Consider the following 22319-nt stretch of genomic DNA (forward strand, 5'->3'; position numbering starts at 1 on the left):
ATAATGCTTGCTTCTCGCATAGCATCATTTAGCATTACATCCCCAAACCCTTCCATAAAAAGATAAGCGTCATAGCCCATCTGGACAGCTGGAGAAACTGAGGTAAAATGGCTTCACCACAACAATTCAGAGAGCAGAGGTGGATTATCAGTCTGTTTTTCCACATCTTGTCCCAAGAGCCTGCCAAACTCTTAATTTTCTGTTTTATGAAGCTAACAGGAATGCAATTTTTTCCATTTGTGGTCCAGAAATGATCCCTGTTAAATCTCAGTCTACACTTCTGACTTCCTATCCTGACTTATTTTTGTGTTTTTAGGTGCAGTCAAATGAGCAAGGTGTAATTTATGACCTTTTTGAAAAAGAAAAGCTGCCCAGGCTCCCATTTTCCATTGATCAGAATGGGGTTATTTATGTGACCGAACCATTGGACAGGGAAGAAAAGGATACTGTAAGTAAACACATAAAACCTTACCAATGGGAGAGACCATAGCAGGAAGCTAATTATTGATGTGGGACTAAATATGAGAAGCTCATTAGAAAGGACAGAGGGGAAAAAAAAGAAATAAAGCTTTGTTTCTTGTCATTTCTGTTTGGGAATGACTTGATAGATATGAAAGCACATTCTTCTACCACACTATAAACAGCCTTTGCGGAGGGCAGGAGATTTGGATGTTTCAGAACTAACCCAGAACCCAGGGACCTCAGGTATCTCTACATAGCAGAAACAGAGTTGAACTTGCAGTTGCAACTGTAAAGTTACCCTGAAATTCCCCATCTGGGGGTTTTTTAGACAGAAAGCCCTCTGTCCCTCTGAAATTTGGGCACAGAATAGGCCAGAGATCAGATAACCTGGAGGAATCCTATCTCTGTATGTGGCAGATGAATTTGCAAAGTGACAAAAATGAGATATTCCTGCTTTCCCTGAATTTTTGTGAGAGCAAGTTCACAGTGCAGTGAAGTATTGAGGACTTTTAAGTTTTTTTGAAAACTCAGACCTCAGGCACTAAGGAGCGACGTAAGAGTTCTGAATTAAACAGAGTGAAAATACCAAACAAACATATAAGAGGATATTTCATGTGCATGGAACACTTCCATAGTTACACGTTTAAATGCAAAATATTGTCACAGTGGACTTTCAACACATCTGATCTCAATATTCTTATTGCAGTATTCTTTCTTTGCGGTCACAAAAGATAACACGGGAGAACTGGTGGACAAGCCCCTGAACATTCATGTTATTGTAGAAGACATTAATGACAATCCACCTGTGTGCCAGCAGGCCGTCACTATAATTGAAGTTCAAGAAAATGAAGGTGGAGGTAAGAAAACAACTTCTATTAATTTATACACATCATTCTAGTCCTGTTATTGTCTCCAGCTGGGTGAAAATGAAGCTAGAAATTCTGATCCCAAAGAATAAAACATAGCTTTCCTAGAGAAATGTTTTCCTGTGCAAATAGCCCTGTTGTTTTCACTTCAATAATTCACGTGGAAAGGATTTCAATAACCTGAGAAAGTCAGACCTAAGACACCTACTTAAAAAATGCTGTTCCATTGCATTTTCCCACAACCACAGTTTTGGACAACTGCTTAGAATGTAAAAAGAAAAACACCCATGTTATTACTAATACAAGAAATACTGCTCTAAAAGTGTCACGAGCCCGTTTTCCCTCATCCAGGTGCTCCTCTAGCATACTGCCTTTGACTTCAGTGGGCCATTACTGAAATATGTCCCTAAGTCTTCACATCAGTTATTTGGTTTCAAGGCTGAAACATCTGTTGTTACAGTCACTTCTTCTGATCAAAACATGTATCCCAGTCCTTTTGGACTGCCCCAGGGACAAAACAGCTGGTTGGGATGCTAAAGGGAAAACTCCCATTGCAGTGTTTTCCATGTAGTTGTATTTTTATTGGCCCCCTTTACATTTGTATCACTGTTGTCAGTGTGCACCTCTGTGGAGGAACAGGACCACCGCATTATCTGACTGACTCTCGTCTCTCCTCTGCCACAGGAAGTAGTATTGGCACCGTGTTTGCTACGGACAGTGATAAGAAGGACACCCTTAACTCTCGTCTGCAGTTCAAAATCAAGAGTCAGGTTCCTGATGTTCCTGCAAGTAATCTGTTTGTTATTCAGCAAGAGACTGGGATTTTGCAGTTAACTGGCACTTCGTTGAGCAAGCACATCGTATCCAACTATTCCTTGGAGGTGCTGGTGACAGACAGAGGTACGTAACATCTGCTGTTATACATTGGAATAGTTTTGTTCATGCTGGCATCCCCAGTGCTCAGCATCCAAGGGATGAGAGGAGACCTTGAGGATTCACTGGATGCAGCAGCAACACCGGGAGCTGGCTTGCTCTGGCATTGTACTGCTTTGTTCTTGAGATGCAGAGAGGTTAATCCTGATTCATAATGGACATATGGAAGGAAACCAGCTTTTGGGCAGAGCATGGATAAACTGTGAAGCTTGTTAAGAAGCAGTCCAGTAAGACATTTCCTTACACAGGGGAAAAAAAAAAAAGAAGAGATCACGATTGTGGTTTTCCCCCAAAATCTCTCAAAGGGACTCACTGAAAAAAATCAAGAAATTAAACACAGCTGCTTAGAGAGTCCAGATAATGTATTTTAAAAGATTAAGAGATGAAATTAATCTTCAAAAATAATCTTGTCCATTATGCAAGTTCCCAGGAGTCCTTTGTGGTTCACTGAATGGAAAGGAAATCAAACTTCATACTAAAGCTTAAAGCTTTGTGCTGCAGTCCTTATAGTCAGGCAAAACTTGGGGATGGAAGAACTGGCATGTAAAGAAAGCAATGTGACACATCTGTAAATGAAATTTAGGCAGATGATATGAAAACCTTGCAGGGGAAGAAGCTGGTGGTTTTTTTGGATGCTTATTTGAATTCCACCCAACCATTTTTCTTTAGAATATTCCTTAACTTTCATCTCATGAAGCATGTCCATAAAACTCTCAAACCCAGCTACATATGAGTAGCACATGACCAGACAGAGTATGCTTTTAAAATCACAAACCCTCATTGCTATGGGTGCCCTTGCTCAGGTAGCGCTTAGATTTACATAGATCTGAAGTTTAAGTCTGGCTGTAATGAAAATGAGGGTAGTGCCTGATGGCCCACCAAGAGGACACAGTAACATAACATCCTGGATCTTACTTTTTGAGATGCAGAAGTGATATTAAGAAAGCTAACACAATTCATAGTTAACATCATCCTGGTAATGGGATATAACTAGAAAAAATGAGGGAAATGAAATGAAACAGGCTGAAGAAATTGGGAAGGTGAATAGTAAGATATAAAGTTAGGTTCTCACTGACTACAAGGTATTGGAGATCAAGTGCTTCTTACAAAAGTAAGACTTTGCTTGGATCGGATGATTTGGCAGCACTCACTTTTACTCGTAGTGAACCCTTTTGAAGGAAAGTTATTTTCAGCAGAAGGGTTGCCATGACGTTGTTTGTTCTCTTTCCATGCAGTATTCCAAACAATCTGTGACGTGCAAATACATGTCATCGACACCAATGATCAGATTCCCATCTTTGAAAGATCAGATGTGAGTATTTTAACATAGTTTTTGATGTCCCAATCACTTTTGATAACTGTTTGAGCATATGTTCAATGTCTATAGAATGTCAGAGGCAAAACAACCATTTACAGAACAAGTAATGGAGCAATCCACTAGTGAAAATAAAGGCAAGGTATTGCTGCAAAGCCTGCGTATAAGGTCTATCTAGGCAGTAGACAGTGGGACTGACTCGGTTAATTCTGAAATGTAAGGTAATTTGCTCAGTGGAAAACTACGTGTGCAGAAAGAAATGACTCTACTAATGCAGTTTATTCCAGACATGTAAGTTCTGGAGGGAAAGGAAGAAGGAAAGGATTTTAAAATTAATTAAAATAGCTAAATGGAAAAAAGCTAACATCTCCCAAGTTCTCTTCTAAACACAGTTATTAATGTACCCATAAAAGCCAGAAGGTGAATGGAAATCAACAGCTGTATTTTCTTTAACCAGAAACAGTGGTCCAGTGATCCATGCCCAAAATGTGTACCTGCTGGTCTTTCCTTCAGGAGTCTTAGGAGTCTAAGCTCCCGCTGTACTTATAGGCAATGTGGGCGGTGGGCTCAGGAGGGCTGTCTAGCTCATCAGGTGTAGATGTCCTCTTGGGGAAGTTGTGTTGGCTTTTGGCCTTTGCTGACTGTGTTGCCCAGCTCTCTGTTGATGATAATGGAGCTTAGACACATGCAGACCACATCCCTATATAGCGGGCTGTCGACTTTCTCACCTCAAGGTTTCAGTCCAGGACCCGGATTCAATATAAGACTGCTGGGTCAGAGCACACATCAAACAGAGTAAATGGAGATGGGCTGCTCATGTGGCAATGGCACGTGGTGCATGAAGCAATTAAATATTTAACAGTCAGTAGCTAGGATGCTCACTAGGTACAGAGGAGACCTAGATGCTGTCCCTACTGCTCTGAGCATTGCACATATAAGGAGGAGTTTCAACAGAGGAGGTAAAGGCTCCTCCAGAGGGTCTGGGACCATTGCTATACCAGTAGCTTACCCACCGACAGAGATCCCACCATCTTTGATAAATGTATGGCTACAAAGGGGTATATAGCATCAAAAGAAGTACGGCCAGCAGGTCAAGGGTGGTGATTCTAACCCTCTATTCTGCTATGGTGAGAGCCCACCTGGAGCACTGCATGCAGCTGTGGAGTCCTCAGCACAAGAAGGACACAGACCTGTTGGAGCTGGCCCAGTGGAGGGCCACGAAGATGATAAGAGGTCTGGAGCACCTCTGCCATGAGGACAGGCTGAGACAGCTGGGGTTGTTCAGCCTGGAGAAGAGAGGGCTCCGGGGAAACCTTGTGGCAGCCTTCCAGTACCTAAAGGGGGCCTACAGAAAGATGGGGAGGGACTCCTGACCAGGGAGTGGAGCGATAGGAGGAGGGGTAATAGTTTTAAACTGAAAGAGGGTAGAGTTAGATTAGATATTAGGAAGAAATTCTTTACTCTGAGGGTGGTGAGGCACTGTAACAGGTTGCCCAGAGAAGTTGTGGATGCCCCATCCCTGGAAGTGTTCAAGGCCAGGCTGGATGGGGCTTTTGAGCTGCCTGGTCTATCGGTGTCCCTGCCCATGGCAGGGGGTTTAGAACTCGATGATCTTTAAGGTCCCTTCTAACCCAAACCATTCTATGATTCTATGATTGCAGAGGGTCTAGTGCCCATCTTGCATCTCTGGATTCCTCCAGGTAGTTCACCTGTAGTGCTGCAAGGCACTTCACTAATGCTTTTGTACATCTCTCTAACCTGGTTATGTCTCTGCTGTGAAACATACCCACTGCTTCCCTCTCTCACACGGCTGCTGTGGGTTGAAATATGTCCGTGCTCATGGGTTGCGAGCTTGTTGTAGCACTCAAGTTTTTATCAGCGGATGATGCTCAGTGTATCATGTTTCAACAATCTCTCTCTCCTCAGTATGACAATGTGACTGTTGCAGAAAATGTCACAGTAGGAACAGTGATATTAGAAATCCAAGCTACCGATGGAGACGAGCCTGCCACAGGGAGCTCCTACATCATTTACCAAGTGAAGGAAGGAGATCCAAACAACACATTCATCATAGAGACAGATCCTGAAACAAACCGAGGGTTCATCAAGATTAACAAGGTGAATAGACGGGTTTATTCTTCTCCTTTGTACATATATATATACACACACACTTTTTAATATATATATATTTGTCATAAACATTATCTGCCCTGGTGATGATTTGCAGAGGGAGTGGTTGGCTGGTGGTGGGGTGAGGACACCCTAAGCATGGTGCAGACTGCAGGAGGCCCCACTCTTGGGCTCAGGTGCTGTCACTGCACAGTGCCCACACACACCTATCCTCCTGCCTTTGCTGTCCCCCACTCACCCACCACCACCAGCAGCTCCCTCTGCTGGCTCTATTGCTGTCCAGCTGCAGCAGAGCAGGCTCTGGTGGATGAAGTAGGTCTTTATGCACCATAAAGGAAAAAAAATGGCATTATTTGAGTGATTCTGCAGCAGTGTTTCTGGAAAAGAAAAAGCCAGCTAAATGCTTCCATGGGCTGTGACCGTGGTGGTAGTCTGTCACAGGGCAGATCCTCCTCCCTGTTGGTGCTCTGGGCTGTTGGTGGCTTTTGCAATGGGAGGTGCAAGTGGGACCAGCATGTGTCAATGTCAGGATGGAGAGGCAGTTTGTTCCTGCTGAGGCAAACTTTAACTATGACAAAGCCAAGGTCAGCACGTGCTTCGATGGGTAATACAACCCATATGTTGAATGACGGAGACAGGAATATAAGGAACACTTTCTGCTGCATCCATGAATTTCAGTAAATAGCAAAAGCGCTCTCCCTTTGAAAATAGCCTTCTCAAAGGTGCTTGAACTGTGGGTCAAGAAAACCTACCACTCATTTTCCAAGGGGTAACATGTTGTTTGCAACCAGTTCACCTGCCACGGGCGGGGCCAAGGGCAGGCAGATGCAGCATTTGGTGGCCCGTCTTCAGGCTCAACCTCAGAATCATTTTTTCCCAAGGAGGCAATTGTGAGAAACTGCGGTGTAACAACCCTCGCATGACTTTTGTCACCCGGGGGTCACCCAAGGCTTTCTCGTACAGAGCTATAAATACTATTGCTGTAAACAGGATATAGTTATTAAATTTAGTCAGGCAGGTGGCAACATTATTAGGAAATGCAGTTGCTGAGAAGGCCTCCAAACGGGCATATGGTTTCATTTAAATTGACTGTTCACAGTGTTATTTTGCTCCTGACAGCTCTCCCTTATTTCCTCTGTATCTGGGATGCAATATCCTCCTTGAGAAGAGGGGGACTTTGTGGTTTCCCATGGGAGCTCCCCAAGGCAGTGGGACCCTTGCTTAAAGCACTTTTTTTTCTAATTTTTCCAGGCTCTTGATTTTGAAGCAGCTCCAGTGTACAACCTGGTGATCAATGCCACAAACCCTGAACCATTGGTCTCAGGCGTGCAGTACAACTCAAGCTCCCTTGCCTTGTTTAAAGTTTTCGTAACAAATGTGGATGAGCCACCTGTTTTCCACAAGACCGTTTACAACACAGAAGTGTCTGAAGACATTCCTGTCAATACCCTGGTCGTGACGGTGGAGGCCTATGATCCTGAGGGGGATTCTGTACGGTAAAAAAAGTGACCACGATTTATTTATTGAATTTAGGGTTTAGAAAATTGTTCTAAAAGAGGTACAAGGAAAACATGCCCAATATTTGGCATGCAGGAAAAGACTCCTTTACAAAAGTCTCGTCTCCTAGTGGAAGGTGGAAGCGTGGTGGGGTGGTAGTCAGTGACCCGCCTGCAGCAGACTACTGGGCAGTGCTTTTCTAAGCAGCTTTCTCTCTGTGCTGTAACAAGCATCAGCCAGTGGGGCCCTTGAACCAGGAAACTAAAGGGGAAGAAAGCCAATAAATGTCTCCAGGAAAAAGGCAGAGCTGGTCTGAGAATAACAGGGTTTCCACATCCATGATGTCTTTGACAAATGAACGAAGCATATACTGCATACTCCTAGGAACCAATGAGACAGTAGCTGCTTTTCATGTCACACTGAAAACTGCACAGGGCTTTTTCTCCACCAAAATGCACAACCTGTAGTGAAGCTCAAGTCTATAAATGACAATTCATTCATTTTCTTTTCCAACAGCCAAAGGCAATATGTCTGCTTCCACTGTAGCTGCAAAGCTCTGTGGAAGACAACTCCTATGCTTGTGGGTGGGATGCAAAAACCTCAAACTGTCTCATTCAGAAGCCACGTTGTATGGTCAAGTCACCTTGAGGGTCTGCCAGCTCATGGATCTATGCACAGTGCTGTGTTGCATGGTTTAAAGGTACCTGACACAGTAGAGTCAGATAGAAGAATCACGTGTGGGTGTTGCTGCACTGTTCCCAGCTGGGATGCTGAAAAGTTCAACCCAAACCAAACAATACCTGAAATTTATCTAAAATTCAGCAAAACACCAAGGAGTTAACAGAATTGCAGAATATGACTGTGAGGTCTCCCATGGATTTTTATTCCCAGAGGCGTCTCATCTGGCTTTCTACTTTCCCCTAACTTTTGGGAACTTAGCATGTTTGGCCTTCTGTCAAACTGGTTTGAAAGTGAGCCACATAGTCCAGAAGCTCTGGGGGACGATGACAGAGACAGATGACCGGAACTCACATTTACATAAACTAGATTTCTGCTAAAAAAAATAGGTTAAAGGACATAAAATAAAAAATATTAAAAGTAAAAGATGTACAAACACGCCAGCATGTTGTTTTTAATGCGAGGGGTACTGAAAGAACAAAAGCATTGAATGAGGAGGTCAGGTCACATCTACCCAAGCAAATGCCTGTACTTTAACTGGGTCACATGTTCATGGTTAAATTTGTATAAGTAAATACCCAGCGACCTCGGGGATGTTTTTTTTAACAATAATATAAAGGCAATTATGTGGTGATGTTTAAAGCACACTCTGTTCCAAGGCTGCCCTGATGGCAATTACAGGCTGCTCCAGACTGGCAGCAGATGACCACTGTAGTCCACCTCAGGGTTATGGCCCCTCGCTGGTCCAAGAAAAGGTGCCTGGCTGCATTGCTCCCTCTGCCCCCAGCCTTTGGCTTCTGCCCCCATTAAAACCAAGGCATGGGAGATATGATGGGGAGAAAGAGACATGGGGTTAGGACGGAGCACACTTTTGGACCAAAAGCTCATGAACGCCCCAGGTTTCCCAGTCAGGAGGAAGGTGGAGTTGCAGTGCACAGGCTGGAGGAGCGGTAGAATTCCCACAGTTCAGCTGTCACTCTTTATTCTCAATGGTTTTGGCCTCCCTTCCTCTTGTATCTCCTGGTTGGCTGTAGTACTGGGACTCTTCCAAGAAACCTCTCTTCAAGTACAACTGTAATCAAGCTGCTTGCGCAAAATCAATAAAGAAGTATTTGCTTTGCCAGCAATTTTCCCTGATTTTGAATAGTATATGTGACTTTTTCTTCTTTCTTTCCAAAGATACTCCCTAGAAGGTGACGTGAGGAAATGGCTGAAGATTGATTCAACCACTGGGCAGATATACAGCGCTTCCACTTTGGATCGAGAACAGCAAGAAATGTACATGGTTGATGTTGTTGCCTCAGAACTAAGTAAGAGATGAAAAAACTACTTATACACACAGAGGAATCCCCTGCCTTTACTGCTTTATGAATTATCATACTTCCTATGACTAAACCTGTGAAAAGTACTGGAACATGTGATGTATCCTTAGAAGTATATATTTCTTAAGAATTTAACTTTCTTTAAAGAATCTTGATGTTGTAGATAGTAAGGATTAAAATAGCTTTCATGAAGTTAGATATCATATGTTGCTATATTTGCTTGAGCCACATGGCATACAGAGAAGGTTAGAATTTCTTCAGTGTTTTCAGCATCAACGTTTTCTGCCACTTTTTTCCTCTATAGCTATAAGGATTTTAGTTTTCCTTGTACGTATGTTTAGGCTTCCTAAAGACATACCTGGAGAGTAATTTGCAACCTTGTACAGAATTTCATTTTATTATGAATAAAACTAATACACTGGTTAGTCTGAAATATATTAGGGCTCCTATTTCCAGCCATTAGAGTTTTTCAGATAGTCCACCTGAAGAGATTCCATTACGTGATTTACCCATTTAACCCATTGAATATCGGTTAAAAACTCTGGACTATATCTGATTGAATTAGGTATAAATCTAGGTTTTCTTATTAAACACAGCTAAACAATAGTGCTTTCAATTGTTTTGGGGGATATGGGTAAAGATGCAGTTCATACATGTCAGGAGAAAGGAGTGCTTACTCAAGCACCATGATGGGTTGGGGCTGTTCCTGCTGGAAGAGGCTGGAGAAATGACAGGGCTCTGAAAGCTCTTCTTGGGCCCCTTGTCTCTGCCCCAAGGCAGAATACTGACTTGCATTTCCTATATCTAGAAAAGAAATGGGAAACTGAAGGAGTTTCATGCTTAAAAGAGTGCTCCAAAGAGCACTGGTCACCTTGGATGTGACTCCTTACCAGATGTGATTGATGTGACTGCTTACTAGATACGATGGTCTATCTACGTCCTTTCACTTGCTAGTGTTCTGTAGTTAGCAAGAGTCGGGGGTAAATAATACATACTTTTTAAAATGAGGTGTCAGCTGTCTTGAGTCCCTCAGGATTTCCTGACACCTTGCCTCTGCAACCTGCAGACAGAATGCCACCTCCCACTGCCTGCCTGATGGGTCACCTATACAATAGCTGCAAATGCAGCTACCCAGCGTGTGAGTCTGAGATGTGCGTGTAACTTTGCATTCTGTTAAACTCTACAGATAATGCAGCTCAGAAATCCAAAACAACCGTGATACTACACTTACGTGATGTGAATGACAACCCTCCACGGTTAGTTACGGATTATCCTACTTTCTTCTGCTACCCAGTCATGGGAGGAGAGAGAGCTTTGATTCAAGCTACTGATGATGATGAACAGTGGTTTTTCTCAACACTTACTTTTTCTCTCGTGGATGATATGAATACAAGAAATAATTGGGAAATCTCAAAAGCCAATGGTAAGTTAATAAAGCTACTCTTATGATGATATGGGACTCTCTAAGTATTCTGGGAAACAGAAGGAAATACGGAATTCCTTTTCATTCCTACTATTGCATATCCAGTATTCCATGTTGAAAAAAATTAGGTTTTTGAGAAATTAAGTGCATTTTGGCATGTATTTATTTGAACTTCTAAGTAAGTCATTAATTATTTTTTCAATATTTATTTTTTCTACTATGTTACAAGCTAAAATTTCACTAGCACTTACAAGCGAAGAAACATATAAGAATAAAATGTACTGTGTGCTTAAATGAATACAAACCACTCCTGATAAAGAAATAGAGCAGTTTTTAAAAATGTCTACTTCCGGCATTTCATGTGCAAAGGGAAGTTGTGCCTCACGAACCAACTGGAGTTCTTTGAAATTCCTAAAAGATGTTTGATGAAATGTCTCAGTAGAGAAAGTTGGGTTGCCACGACGTGAAGGGGACAAGTTTCGAAAGGATAAATAATAACTTAAAATTCAGGAGTTGGAGTAAATGGTCAGCTCTTGCAGTGAAAGGAATTCATATGTAATTTTCCAAAGGTTTTTTTGCTATGACCTGCGTAGTTCAATAAATATGGGTGTGCAGTGTGGAGGCAAAGTTTACTCATTATACAAAGCTACTCGAGTAGGAACCAAATGTGTTGAATTCCGGCACATCTTTGCAAGGCTGGGTTGGTTGAACAATAAACTGACAGATTCAAACGGGCCTCTGACTCCCAAACTCACATTTGAAATCATGGGTGCTGAGTGGCTGGTACGAGTCAGGAGTGGGACCTGTAAGCAGTTCCATGAAAACGTGAGATCAAGTTATCGGCAATGTTCAGAAAAGCAGATCAAATATTGGGAATTACTAGGAAAGGACCAGAGAAGAAATCAGAGAACATCATTATGCCCCTGTATAAATCTATGATTTGTTCAAATCTGGAACTTTGGTCTCTCCATCTCCAAAAAGATGCAGTAGAACTGGAAACAGGTTCAGGTAGGGCGACAAGGATTAATAAGAGTTATGGGGCAGCCTGATACAAGGAAGTAAGCTGCTACCTTTTAGCTTGGAAGAGCGTAGGGAAAAAATACAATAGATGTCTATAAAATCATGAATGCTATTGTCACGGTGGCCAGAGGTTCATTTTTTGCCCTCTCTTCCAGTACACAAACTTGTGAGTCTCAAATGAAACTTAGGGGAGTTATTTCCAGTGCAGACAGAAGAATGAAGTAGTTGACTGTGGAACTTGTTGCCACAGGGTGTTGTGTATGTAGAAAGTTTCTACAAGTTCAAAGCAAGAAGTCGCATCTCACTCAAGAAGTCTCTGAGCTGAAAATGGTTGAAGGCTGGGGGAGCATTAGGAAAAAATAAAATACCTGCTTGCTTTTTTCTTGTAACCCTCACTTGTTCTAAAGACAAGATACTGACATTGGTAGACCTTTGGTCTGATCCCAATGGCTGCTATAGTCTTACTTTTCCAAGGTTTAAAGAGTATTTTATGTGACAGTGAAAGTGCACTAGAAAGATAGTCTGTCTTAACTAACTTATCTTGGGAACAATTTAAGTTGGTTTAGGCTTCTATGAGTATGAGGGGATATTCTTGGTTTAGATGTGATGCTACCAGTGTAACACTACCCAAGAGCAGATTTGGCCTGCTGTAGAAATTAGGAAGGAAATTCTCCGACTGTATTATGCTGAGGGCCAGACTAGGTATTCAGATGGTCCCTTTTGCCTTAATGTCTGCAAACCAATGAGACCTCGGAAGACATGGGGGAAACAGGAACCACCATGTGCAAAGCAGCCTTAAAAAAGAGCATTTGCAGCTGGTATGAATGTTTTGCTAAATTTCTTTCTTGTGCTGACATGAATGTCCCATTTCCTACTTACAGCTACTCATGCTTACCTCTCTCCGAAGCATGCTAACTTTGAAGAGAAGGTGTATAGTGTTCCAGTAATAATTAAAGACAATGGAAAACCACCTTTGGAAAGAAAAGTGGATCTTGAAGGTATACTATGCACAGACCTATTCATTTCAAGACAACAGTTACATTTATGAATAATCAAATTGGACTAGTAAAGTTCTCATTAACCTCATGGCTATTTCTTTTTGCAGTAAGTGTCTGCAAGTGTTCAAGTGAAAACTGGTGTTTCATCAACATAGAGCGTCAGCACTCCTGGCCAACCGTCGGCCAAGCAATTGGGATTCTTTTTGGCGTCCTGCTCATCATTGGTAGGTCATTTTTTCTTGGTTAATATGAAGCCAGGTCTCTAAGACATGATGGGACTTGGACGAGCTAGAGAGGTAGGCCAGAGAAAACCTCATGAAGTTCAACAAGGCTAAGTGCAAGGTCCTACACTTGGTTCGGGACAATCCTCGTTATCAATACAGGCTGGGGGATGATGTGATAGAGAGCAGCCCTGTGGAAAAGGACTTGGGGCTACTTGTGGATGAAAAGCTGGACATGAGCCAGCAACGTGCACTTGCAGCCCAGAAGGCCAATTGCATCCTCGGCTGCATCAAAAGAAGCTTGGTCAGCAGATCCAGAGAGGTGATTCTCCCGCTCTACTCTGCTCTCATGAGACCCCACCCGGAGTACTGCATCCAGCTCTGGAGTCCTCAGCACAAGAAGGACATGGACCTGTTGGAGTGGGTCCGGAGGAGGGCCACAAGGATGATCCAAGGGCTGGAGCACCTCTCCTATGAAGACAGGCTGAGAGACCTGGGGTTGTTCAGCCTGGAGAAGAGGAGGCTCCGGCGAGACCTTATAGCGGCCTTCCAGTATCTGAAGGGGGCCTACAGGAAAGCTGGGGAGGGGCTGTTTGCAAGGGCACGTAGCGATAGGATGAGGGGCAGTGGTTTTAAAGTAGAGCAGGGTGGGTTTAGATTAGGCATTAGGATGAACTTCTTTACAATGAGGGTGGTGAGACACTGGAACAGGTTGCCCAGAGAGGTGGTGGGGGCCCCATCCCTGGAGACATTCAAGGCCAGGCTTGATGAGGCTCTGAGCAACCTGATCTAGTTAAAGATGTCCCTGCTTACTGCAGGGGGGTTGGACTAGATCACCTTTAAATGTCCCTTCCCACCCAACACATTCGGTGATTCTATGATTATATTTTTGACACTGATTTATTTGTTGGGTGAAGAGTTGCCATGAATTTTGCAGAATCAGCAAAAGAGGAAAAATCTCATGATTGTGTATCATGATTGCTGCAAAATTCAAAGTTTTTGTTCATAGGAATAGCTTTCTTTGACCTGTGCTTCTGCATGCATGTACAATGGCACAGGAAGCAACTATGACAGAAGAAAATGCTGCACTTGCAGCATATTGTCACTTCATTGTTACCTAATGCCTTTTCCCTGTCAGGGAAGGGATTGGAGCCCTGTTTTTGGCTTCCAGATTATAGTGTAAATAGTGAAGCATCCAGCAATATCATGCTTACAAAGTCTGTACCCATAGCTTACAATTATGATTTTATTCACTTATTTCAGCTTCGTAGGTTTCCATTTTTCATATGGAGAATTGCTTTGAGCTGTGGAAACTGGTATTCACATGAACAAAATACAGTTATATTCTTAAATGGTAATAAACAGTATTATGTTCTTATAGGCATGAGCTGATGTAACTTCAACAAGTAGTTTGAAATTTTTTCCAAAATAAGACAAAATCTTTTTTCAGAACAGAACAGAACAGAACAGAACAGAACAGAATAGAATAGAATAGAATAGAATAGAATAGAATAGAATAGAATTTTTCAGTTGTAAGGGACCTACAATGATAACGTAGTCAAGCTGCCTGACAACTTCAGGGCTGCCCAAAAAGCATGTTATTAAGACCATTGTCCAAATGTCTCTTAAACACTGACAGGCTTGAGGCATTGACCACCTCTCTAGGAAGCCTGTTCCAGTGTTTAACCACCCTCTCAGTAAAGAAATGATTCCTAAATCTAAACCTCCCCTGGCGCAGCTTTGAACCATTCCCACGTGTCCTGTCCTTGATCCTGGGGACAAGAGATCAGCACCTTCCACTCCACGTCCCCTTCTCAGGAAGCTGGAGAGAGCAATGAGGCCACCCCTCAGCCTTCTTTTCTCCAAACTAGACAAACCCAAAGTCCTTAGCTGCTCCTCATAGGACATTCCTTCCAGCCCTTTCTCCAGCTTTGTTGCCCTCCTCTGGATGCATTCAAGGACCCTCATATCTTTCTTAAATTGTGGGGCCCAGAACTGCACACAGTGGTCAAGGTGAGGCCTCACCAGTGCTAAATACAGCAGGATAATCACCTCTTTTGGCCATCTTGTTATGCTGTGTTTGGTGCACCCCGGGATGAGGTTTGCCCTCTTGGCTGCCAGGGCTCACTGCTGACTCCTATTGAGCCTGCTGTCGACCAGCATCCCCAGGTCCCCTTCTGCAGGGCTGCTCTTCAGTGACTCCTCTCCCAATTTATACTTGTACCTGGCATTACTCTGTCCTAGGTGTAGAATCCAGCATTTTGACTTGTTAAATTTCATCCCATTAATCATTGTCCAATGCTCCAATCTGTCTAGATCACTCTGCAAGGCCTCTTCTCCCTCAAGAGAGTCAAGAGCACTTCCCAGTTTGGTATCACAGCTGCTAATGGTGCATTCAACTCCTGTATCCAGAGTGTTGATAAATATATTGAACAGAACTGACCCTAGAATTGAGCCCTGAGGAACACTGCTGGTGACCTGTTGCCAGCCAGATGTAGCCCCATTCATTGCAACCCTCTGAGCTCTGCAGTTCTTTACACAGAGCACCATGAACCTGCTAATCCCCCAACTGGACAACTTGTCCAGAAGGATGCTGTGAGGGACAGTATCAAAAGCCTTACTAAAATCATAGCATCACAGAATCATAGAATCATATAATCATAGAATGGTTCAGGTTAGAAGGGACGTTAAAGATCACCTAGTTCTAAACCCCCTGCCATGGGCAGGGACACCTCCCACTAGACCAGGTTGCTCAAAGCCCCATCCAGCCTGGCCTTGAACACTTCCAGGGATGGGGCATCCACAGCTTCCCTGGGCAACCTGTTCCAACATCTCACCACCCTCACAGTGTAGAATCTAAATCTCCCCTCTTTCAGTTTAAAACCATTACCCCTCATTCTATCACTACACTCCCTGATAAAGAGTCCCTCCCCATCCTTCCTGTAGGCCCCCTTTAGGTACTGGAACGCTGCTATAAGCTCTCCTCAGAGCGTTCTCTTCTCCAGGCTGAGCAGCGCCAACTCTCTCAGCCTGTCTTCATAGGAGAGTTGCTGCAGCCCTCTGATCATCTTCGTGGCCCTTTTCTGGAGCCTTTCCAACAGGTCCATGTCCTTCCTGTGCCGAGTTCTCCAAAGCTGGATGCAGTACTCCAGGTGGGGTCTCAGGAGAGCAGAGTAGAGGTGTAGAATCACTTCCCTTGACCTGCTGGCCATGCTTCTTTTGATGCAGCCCAAGATGCAGTTGGCCTTCTGGGTTGCGAGCACACATTGCTGGCTCATGTTAAGCTTCTCATCTACCAACACTACCAAGTCCTTCTCCATGGCCTTCCCTTCATCCACTAGGCAGGTGACCTTGTCATAGAAGGATATCAAATTAGTTAAACAGGACTTTCCCTTTGTGAACCCATGTTGATGGTGCCTGATGATTGCATTGTTCTTTAAATGCCTTCCACTGGTATCCAGTGTGATCTTCTCCATAATTTTTCCAGGAACTGAGGTTAGACTAACAGCTCTGTCATTCCCTGGGTCTTCCCTCACACCCTTTTTGTAGATTGGAATAACGATGGCTAATTTCCAGTCAGCAGGGACCTCCCCAGACTGCCAAGACATTTGGTAGATGATCGAGAGGGGTCCTGCCATATCATCCTCTAGCTCCTTTAGTATTCTCTTTATCAATGTAAGTGCAAAAGTAGTGAGGATGACTGTTGATGGGATGTCCCTTAGGAAAGAAAGAGAGAGAAGAATTCAGTGCTCAGTCCCATGTGATTTTCGAATGTGATGGTCACAAAAGCCAGACTGGGAAACTGTGACTCAGCTGTACAGAGGGAAGGGAGTGTGAAAGACCCATGGAAAAAATAAAAGAAAAGGAATTAAATATGTTACAGACCTCATATTCAAAAAAGTCAGATTAAATTAGAGCATAAAAGGGAAAAAAACCCCAAGAACTTATGTAAGTTACCATTACTTCAATTCTAAAAGAAAAGAGAATGAGCCCCCAGGAACAAGTTCAGTACCTAAAAAGAAAAAACCAAAGCTCTGTGTTGATTTTTCTTTTGTAATACACAAACCCCTAAAGCAAGAGAAAGTGCCAATACATATGTGATGCATATGTGTTTGTCTTTTGAAGATAAAATGGGAAACAAAAAAAAATGCAAAGAACTTAAAATGGAAGAAGCCATACTCAGACCACGTGATTGACAGAGAAACCCCTCAAACTGCATCTTTATCATCTCTGTTCGAGCGTCTCACATCACTTATTTCTGCACAATGCCTTAGTCTGATCCCTCACTTAGTATAGTGCCATATTTAAGTGAAAATTATCTTGGATAACTGACTAAAGATGTTTTCATTACAAGAGAGCCGGTCAGCTTCAGAGAGCAGGGTAAAAGTTGCTACTCCTTTATGGCTTTTGATAAACATAGTGTATGTAGCTCATAAAGGACTTTTAAAAGAACTCCTGAAATGAATATTCAGGTTTTTTCAATAGCAATTTTTTTCACTTTAAAGGCAAAATCAGATGACAGCCTCTCAGGCTGATTTAACAGGGATCAGAGTTGGGCAAGGAAAAAACAATGAGAAGTACCTAAAGATTTTATGAAACCTGGGGAGATTACAAATGTTGTGTTTGGCCTTGAAGCGCAGAAGATATGACCATAAAACCAGCCATCTCTTGAGTGCCTGTCTGACACCAGAATGAATTCCCACACGAGCTAAGGCCTCTCTCAGACCTCAGCACCTTTTGTTCCAAGAACAAGAATCCTCTGTATCTTATTTTCTTTAAAAGAAACACAAAGCATAGATGCTGGAAAAGAGAAAGTTCCAGGGATACCTTATAGCGGTCTCTCAGTACTTAAAGGGGGCCTACGGGAAAGATGGGGAGGGACTCTATCAGGGAGTGTAGTGATAGGATGAGGGGTAACAGTTTTAAACTGAAAGAGGGGAATTTTAGATTAGATATTAGGAAGAAATTCTTTACTGTGAGGGTGGTGAGGCACTGGAACAGGTTGCCCAGGGAAGCTGTGGATGCCCCATCCCTGGAGGTGTTCAAGGCCAGGCTGGATGGGGCTTTGAGCAACCTGGTCTAGTGGGAGATGTCCCTGCCCATGGCAGGGGGCTTGGAACTAGATGGTCTTTAAGGTCCCTTCCAACTCAAACCATTCTATGATTCTATGGAAACAAAATACAGCAAAACAGAAAATACACCCCAAACCCTCATCCAATCCATTCTGATAGGAGAAACTCTTCCATTAAGACAAACTGCCTTGCTCCTGGAAGATATCTCTCCCACTGAGAAGAGAGTGGGAGAATAAATATAATGTGGCAGGTAATAGTCATGTTCCTTGGTTAACTACTCAGATACCACAAATATGAATGTAAAATAAGAACAACTACAGAACAGGTATTCAGAGCAATGAATGGGGCAAGGGGAGTGGCTGAGCTGTCCTATATACTTTAGTAAAGGAAAAAAGAGATGTTGAAATCGATAGATAATCTAACACTGATAAAGAAGAAATACATTTACATACAGAGTAATAAGCTCATCATGATTTAAATGATCAAACACATATATATATACACGTTTAATATGCATATTTGATGTGTATGTATACATATATGTATACATGCATGTGAAGACATCTAGACATCTTAGATTGGATATGACATGTGATGATAAAGAGTATAGGCACTTCTAATCCAGGTCAGAAGAAACTCTCAGTCATTCTTGGACATTGGCACACAAATCTCTGGGTTCCATCAGCTATTCCTAACAGATACCAAGGAGTTCCTGAAGAACAGTTTTGCCATCAGTAGTCTCAGCTTTGCTGTGAGCTAATTGCCATTTCATTGGGAAAAAAACCCCTTGAACTACAATTTAAGACAAACATGACAAATCACTGCTCAAAGGAAGCGGTGCTAAAAAGGACACTTTGCCATCTGGTCAGATCCTAGAAGAGAAGTTCTCCTTTGGGGGAAGTCTCCTGAGCCCTGAGGCATCTGATCCTGCCCACCAGTGCCTTGGGTCCCTAAACACGCTGTTGGTCCAATGCTGCATGGTCATTCCCCAAAGCCATTTGCTTCTGTTCAAGAGGTAAAGCAGCATGGATATTACAGTGCAGGCGTCAAATCCTTTGCTGAAATACCTTTTCAGAAAGTTTTCTCTTCCCTTTACTGATGAGTGCTCTCTGTTTTTCAGGTTGCATTGTAGGAGGCGTGTTTTTTCACATGAAGTACAAACAGAAAAATGAAAAGAAGAGCCACCAGAAAGATGTGAAGGATAGGTCTGAACTCAATAGACTGGCTTAATGACTGTTTCATCAAGAGAAAAAAAAGTGCCCTTTGGGTTAGGAAGGAGTGAGCTTTGTAGCTCCCTAAGCCCAGAAGTTTACTATCACAAACTGAGGATACAAACAGGCAAAAGCAGGCTCTCAGGGTTTTGTCCTCACTTTTGTAGGTAATACTATTCAGTCAAGAAACAAAAAAACATGCGTACATTTCAGCAGCAGCCGTTAATAAGAATATCAGCTTTGACTGAAGTGTTAACTCATGACAACACCAAATGCTGAGCTCCTGCAAGGATCAATACACGGGACCAGCCTCCTTTGTTTGGCAGCTGAAGTAAATATGGACTTTCCAGAGGAGTACATCTTATCTAACTGCACATCTTTGGCTCTTTCCATCTCAATAAATTACGGAATAGCAGAACAGAGAATAAAGTCTTGTGCTACATTTGAAGATATCCCATGAAGTTGCAGGAATCTCTCTGACTCTCTGCAAAGGAGCTCCTAAATTTACTGTAATCTGTAATCTGCCCGGGGTCATTATGCTGGGGAATTTGGGCTAGCAATATCCACTAGCAATGGCCTTTCATTACAGTTTATAAGTTAAATAATACATGCTGAATCCTGTGGAACTGGTCATGTGCTGTTTTATCATACTGCTGCAAATATCGGTCTTGCCCGCTACACATTAGATAAGAATAAAAATGTTCTTTAAAGGTTTTAATGTCTGCTAATTTTATTTAAAAACAAAGAAAAGAGAGAGAGTGCATGAGAGGAAACCAGTGCTGCTTGGTTTTCTATTGTATTTAACCCTTACTTTTGCATAATACAGATTAATAATGGCTCTCAGGCCAGAGTGATACATGTCCAGCTAATTCAAGATACAGTGACTGCTGGAGGCACTTGTATCTTGGTTTCAGCAAAATGTATTTGAGCCCGGGATGACATTCAGAGAAGGAAAGCCTTTCTCCTGACAGCATGCCTATAGAAGGGCATTTTTGGTGACAGTTTGAGGGAGGTTTTTCTTTTAAGCTATAAATAAAGCTGACAAATATTGTGTTAAACTGAAAAGACAATATACTTTTGAAAGCACTGAAGAAAAGGTCATATGGAAAAGAGTATGTTTGTTTACGCAGGATTTTTTTTAATAGCTTTTGCATGCAGCACAGAACTAGAAAGAAAAGAGCACTTTTTTGGTAGCATTGCATTATAATAGGTTTTCCTAGAATGCTGCCAGCAAAAACTTTGCTTTTGGGCTTCAGCGACACAACCCAATTGTTGTACCTCTTCCCCCAGCTTCCCCAGCTGTTGGAGCTCTGTTATTTGCTGTGAGGCTCACTGCTGGAATGTATTTATTTTATGATGGGAATGCAATCCATTATATTTGGAAAGTATGACATTCAGTTACGTCAGTGTGTCCAGGGACTGGGATTAGTATATTGTTTTATAATTAAAGGAGCCAAAGTTCAGGAGTCATTGTACTTGTGTATACCAATACAGCTTTATCTGAAGATGGGGAAAATGTGCAGAAGTCCCACTTTGCTTTATCTCCCTGACCTGTCTTTCTCTTTACTAATTTTATGCAAACACATCCCCTATTTTCAACAATTTCTTTTCTGGAAAAGGGTCAAAAGATATCTTGTCTTATTTATCTACATTCATGGCTGGTTTGATAGCAGGACCTTATCCCTTTCCTCAGCCTACAGAGGCATTGCTGCAATTTCTTGTGTCTCATGGGGTAATTCATTGTGCCCTCTGCCCAGCTGCCCTCAGACCAGTGGATAGCAGAGCTTCTAGGACAAACAAAAAAATCCCCCTGCTTGGGGTCTTGACCCTGTCTTCAGTCTTGAAGATACTTCAGTCTCGGTGTATCGGAGGTCAACCTTTCTGCAGGTATTACTCTACCAAACGTGGTTCCTGTGTGGTAGGAGGGGTCTGAATGAAACCACCTCGGGGTGCTCCCTCTGTGCTCAGAGCGCGGCCAGGGTCCGCAGCACCCTGACCACCTCCCTCCATCTGCACCCCCTTCCCCACGCCACTCACCCAAAGTCCCCTGCACTCGAGGGATGTCTCATGTTCACGCTTGCATGGGCAATACCCAAGCAATGCAGCCACTAGCTAACCTGTGGCTGGGGAGCCAGGTGCTTCTTAGTGCTTCTTGTACTCTGCGTTAGTCCCACCCTAAAAAAAAAAGAAAGAAGAAAACCATTTCCAACTCTGCCACAAATATTCTTATTTTCTTCACCCTCCTCCTGCCTGCCTGCTTGCCTGCCAGGAATTCCCCTCCAGCCCTCACAGGGTTTATTTAACCCAGTCCTGCTCTGGCTCCTCCATCAGTCTCTTTTGGGAGCCAGACAAAAGCTCTCAGCCAGCCTCAACCCTCCCCCCACAGCAGACTGCTGCCCCCGGCCTCCTTTCCAGAGGACAAATTCAGTTTTCTTTGGGTCTCTGGAGAGGAAGAGAAGCAATACTTATTATTGTTCCTTCCCACCATGCTTCCCACCAGCCCCAGCTGGTTCCCAGGTCCCTGCAGGAGCGGCAGATACTAGGTCATTTTGCCCTTGTATGTTACATTTTCCTCTGAATTCCAGTTTTAAAGGACGAGCTCTTCTTTTTGAGCTCCTTAAATTCCTGTCAATGTCCATTAGTCACTGTATTCTCCAAAGTAGTTTCACTTCTTGGTAATAACTAACAACGCACAAATTGCACTTTACACGTAGAAGTGTAAAGATATAGACAGCACTGAAAAGAGAATTTAGTACGAACCTCCAAAAAATAGTTCTCTGAAGTTGGCTACATTTTTTTTTAAAAACAGCTTTGAAATATTTGCTTATACTTGTTTTTTACGCTTGAGTAATGGGTATGGCATAGCGACATGATTTGCACACGTACACGATTCACTATGAAGAAACTCGTAAGGTCTGCAAGCATTAAAACTGAATTAGTGCTGTAAACGCATGATGCTTAAAAGAGAATGGTAGAGAAGCTGAAGCTCTCCTACTTTATATTCACAAGTTATTAGAACAACCTTATACACTCATAGCAGAAGGACGAATTTTGAAAACAGTGTTGATGGCTTTGGATTCCAGTTACAACCTTTCTGCCAAGAACAATATCACACAAGAAGTCCAGTGATGAAATCTGCTGAGAATATGTCCTCTGGCGCTGTTCCTTTCC

At 42.8% G+C, this 22319-nt stretch overlaps 1 protein-coding gene across 2 annotated transcripts in view; it reads left to right on the forward strand.

Moving 5' to 3' along the window:
- Positions 1-19851, forward strand: part of CDH17 (cadherin 17) — a 31771-nt gene extending 11920 nt beyond the window's left edge. Inside the window, exons 8-18 of one of the 2 annotated variants that reach the window (XM_054192821.1) lie at positions 317-448; positions 1169-1319; positions 2013-2228; positions 3497-3573; positions 5503-5694; positions 6958-7202; positions 9061-9191; positions 10390-10626; positions 12528-12644; positions 12752-12868; positions 19058-19851. In XM_054192821.1, the coding sequence (XP_054048796.1) occupies positions 317-448; positions 1169-1319; positions 2013-2228; positions 3497-3573; positions 5503-5694; positions 6958-7202; positions 9061-9191; positions 10390-10626; positions 12528-12644; positions 12752-12868; positions 19058-19167 (1725 nt within the window). In that variant the 3' untranslated portion in view covers positions 19168-19851. The remainder of the gene's footprint in view (positions 1-316; positions 449-1168; positions 1320-2012; positions 2229-3496; positions 3574-5502; positions 5695-6957; positions 7203-9060; positions 9192-10389; positions 10627-12527; positions 12645-12751; positions 12869-19057) is intronic. The other variant, XM_054192822.1, reaches the window with a different exon arrangement.
- The last annotated feature ends 2468 nt before the right edge of the window (positions 19852-22319 follow it).

The sequence above is a fragment of the Rissa tridactyla genome, chromosome 2, assembly GCF_028500815.1.
Source record: "Rissa tridactyla isolate bRisTri1 chromosome 2, bRisTri1.patW.cur.20221130, whole genome shotgun sequence".
Taxonomy (NCBI): domain Eukaryota; kingdom Metazoa; phylum Chordata; class Aves; order Charadriiformes; family Laridae; genus Rissa; species Rissa tridactyla.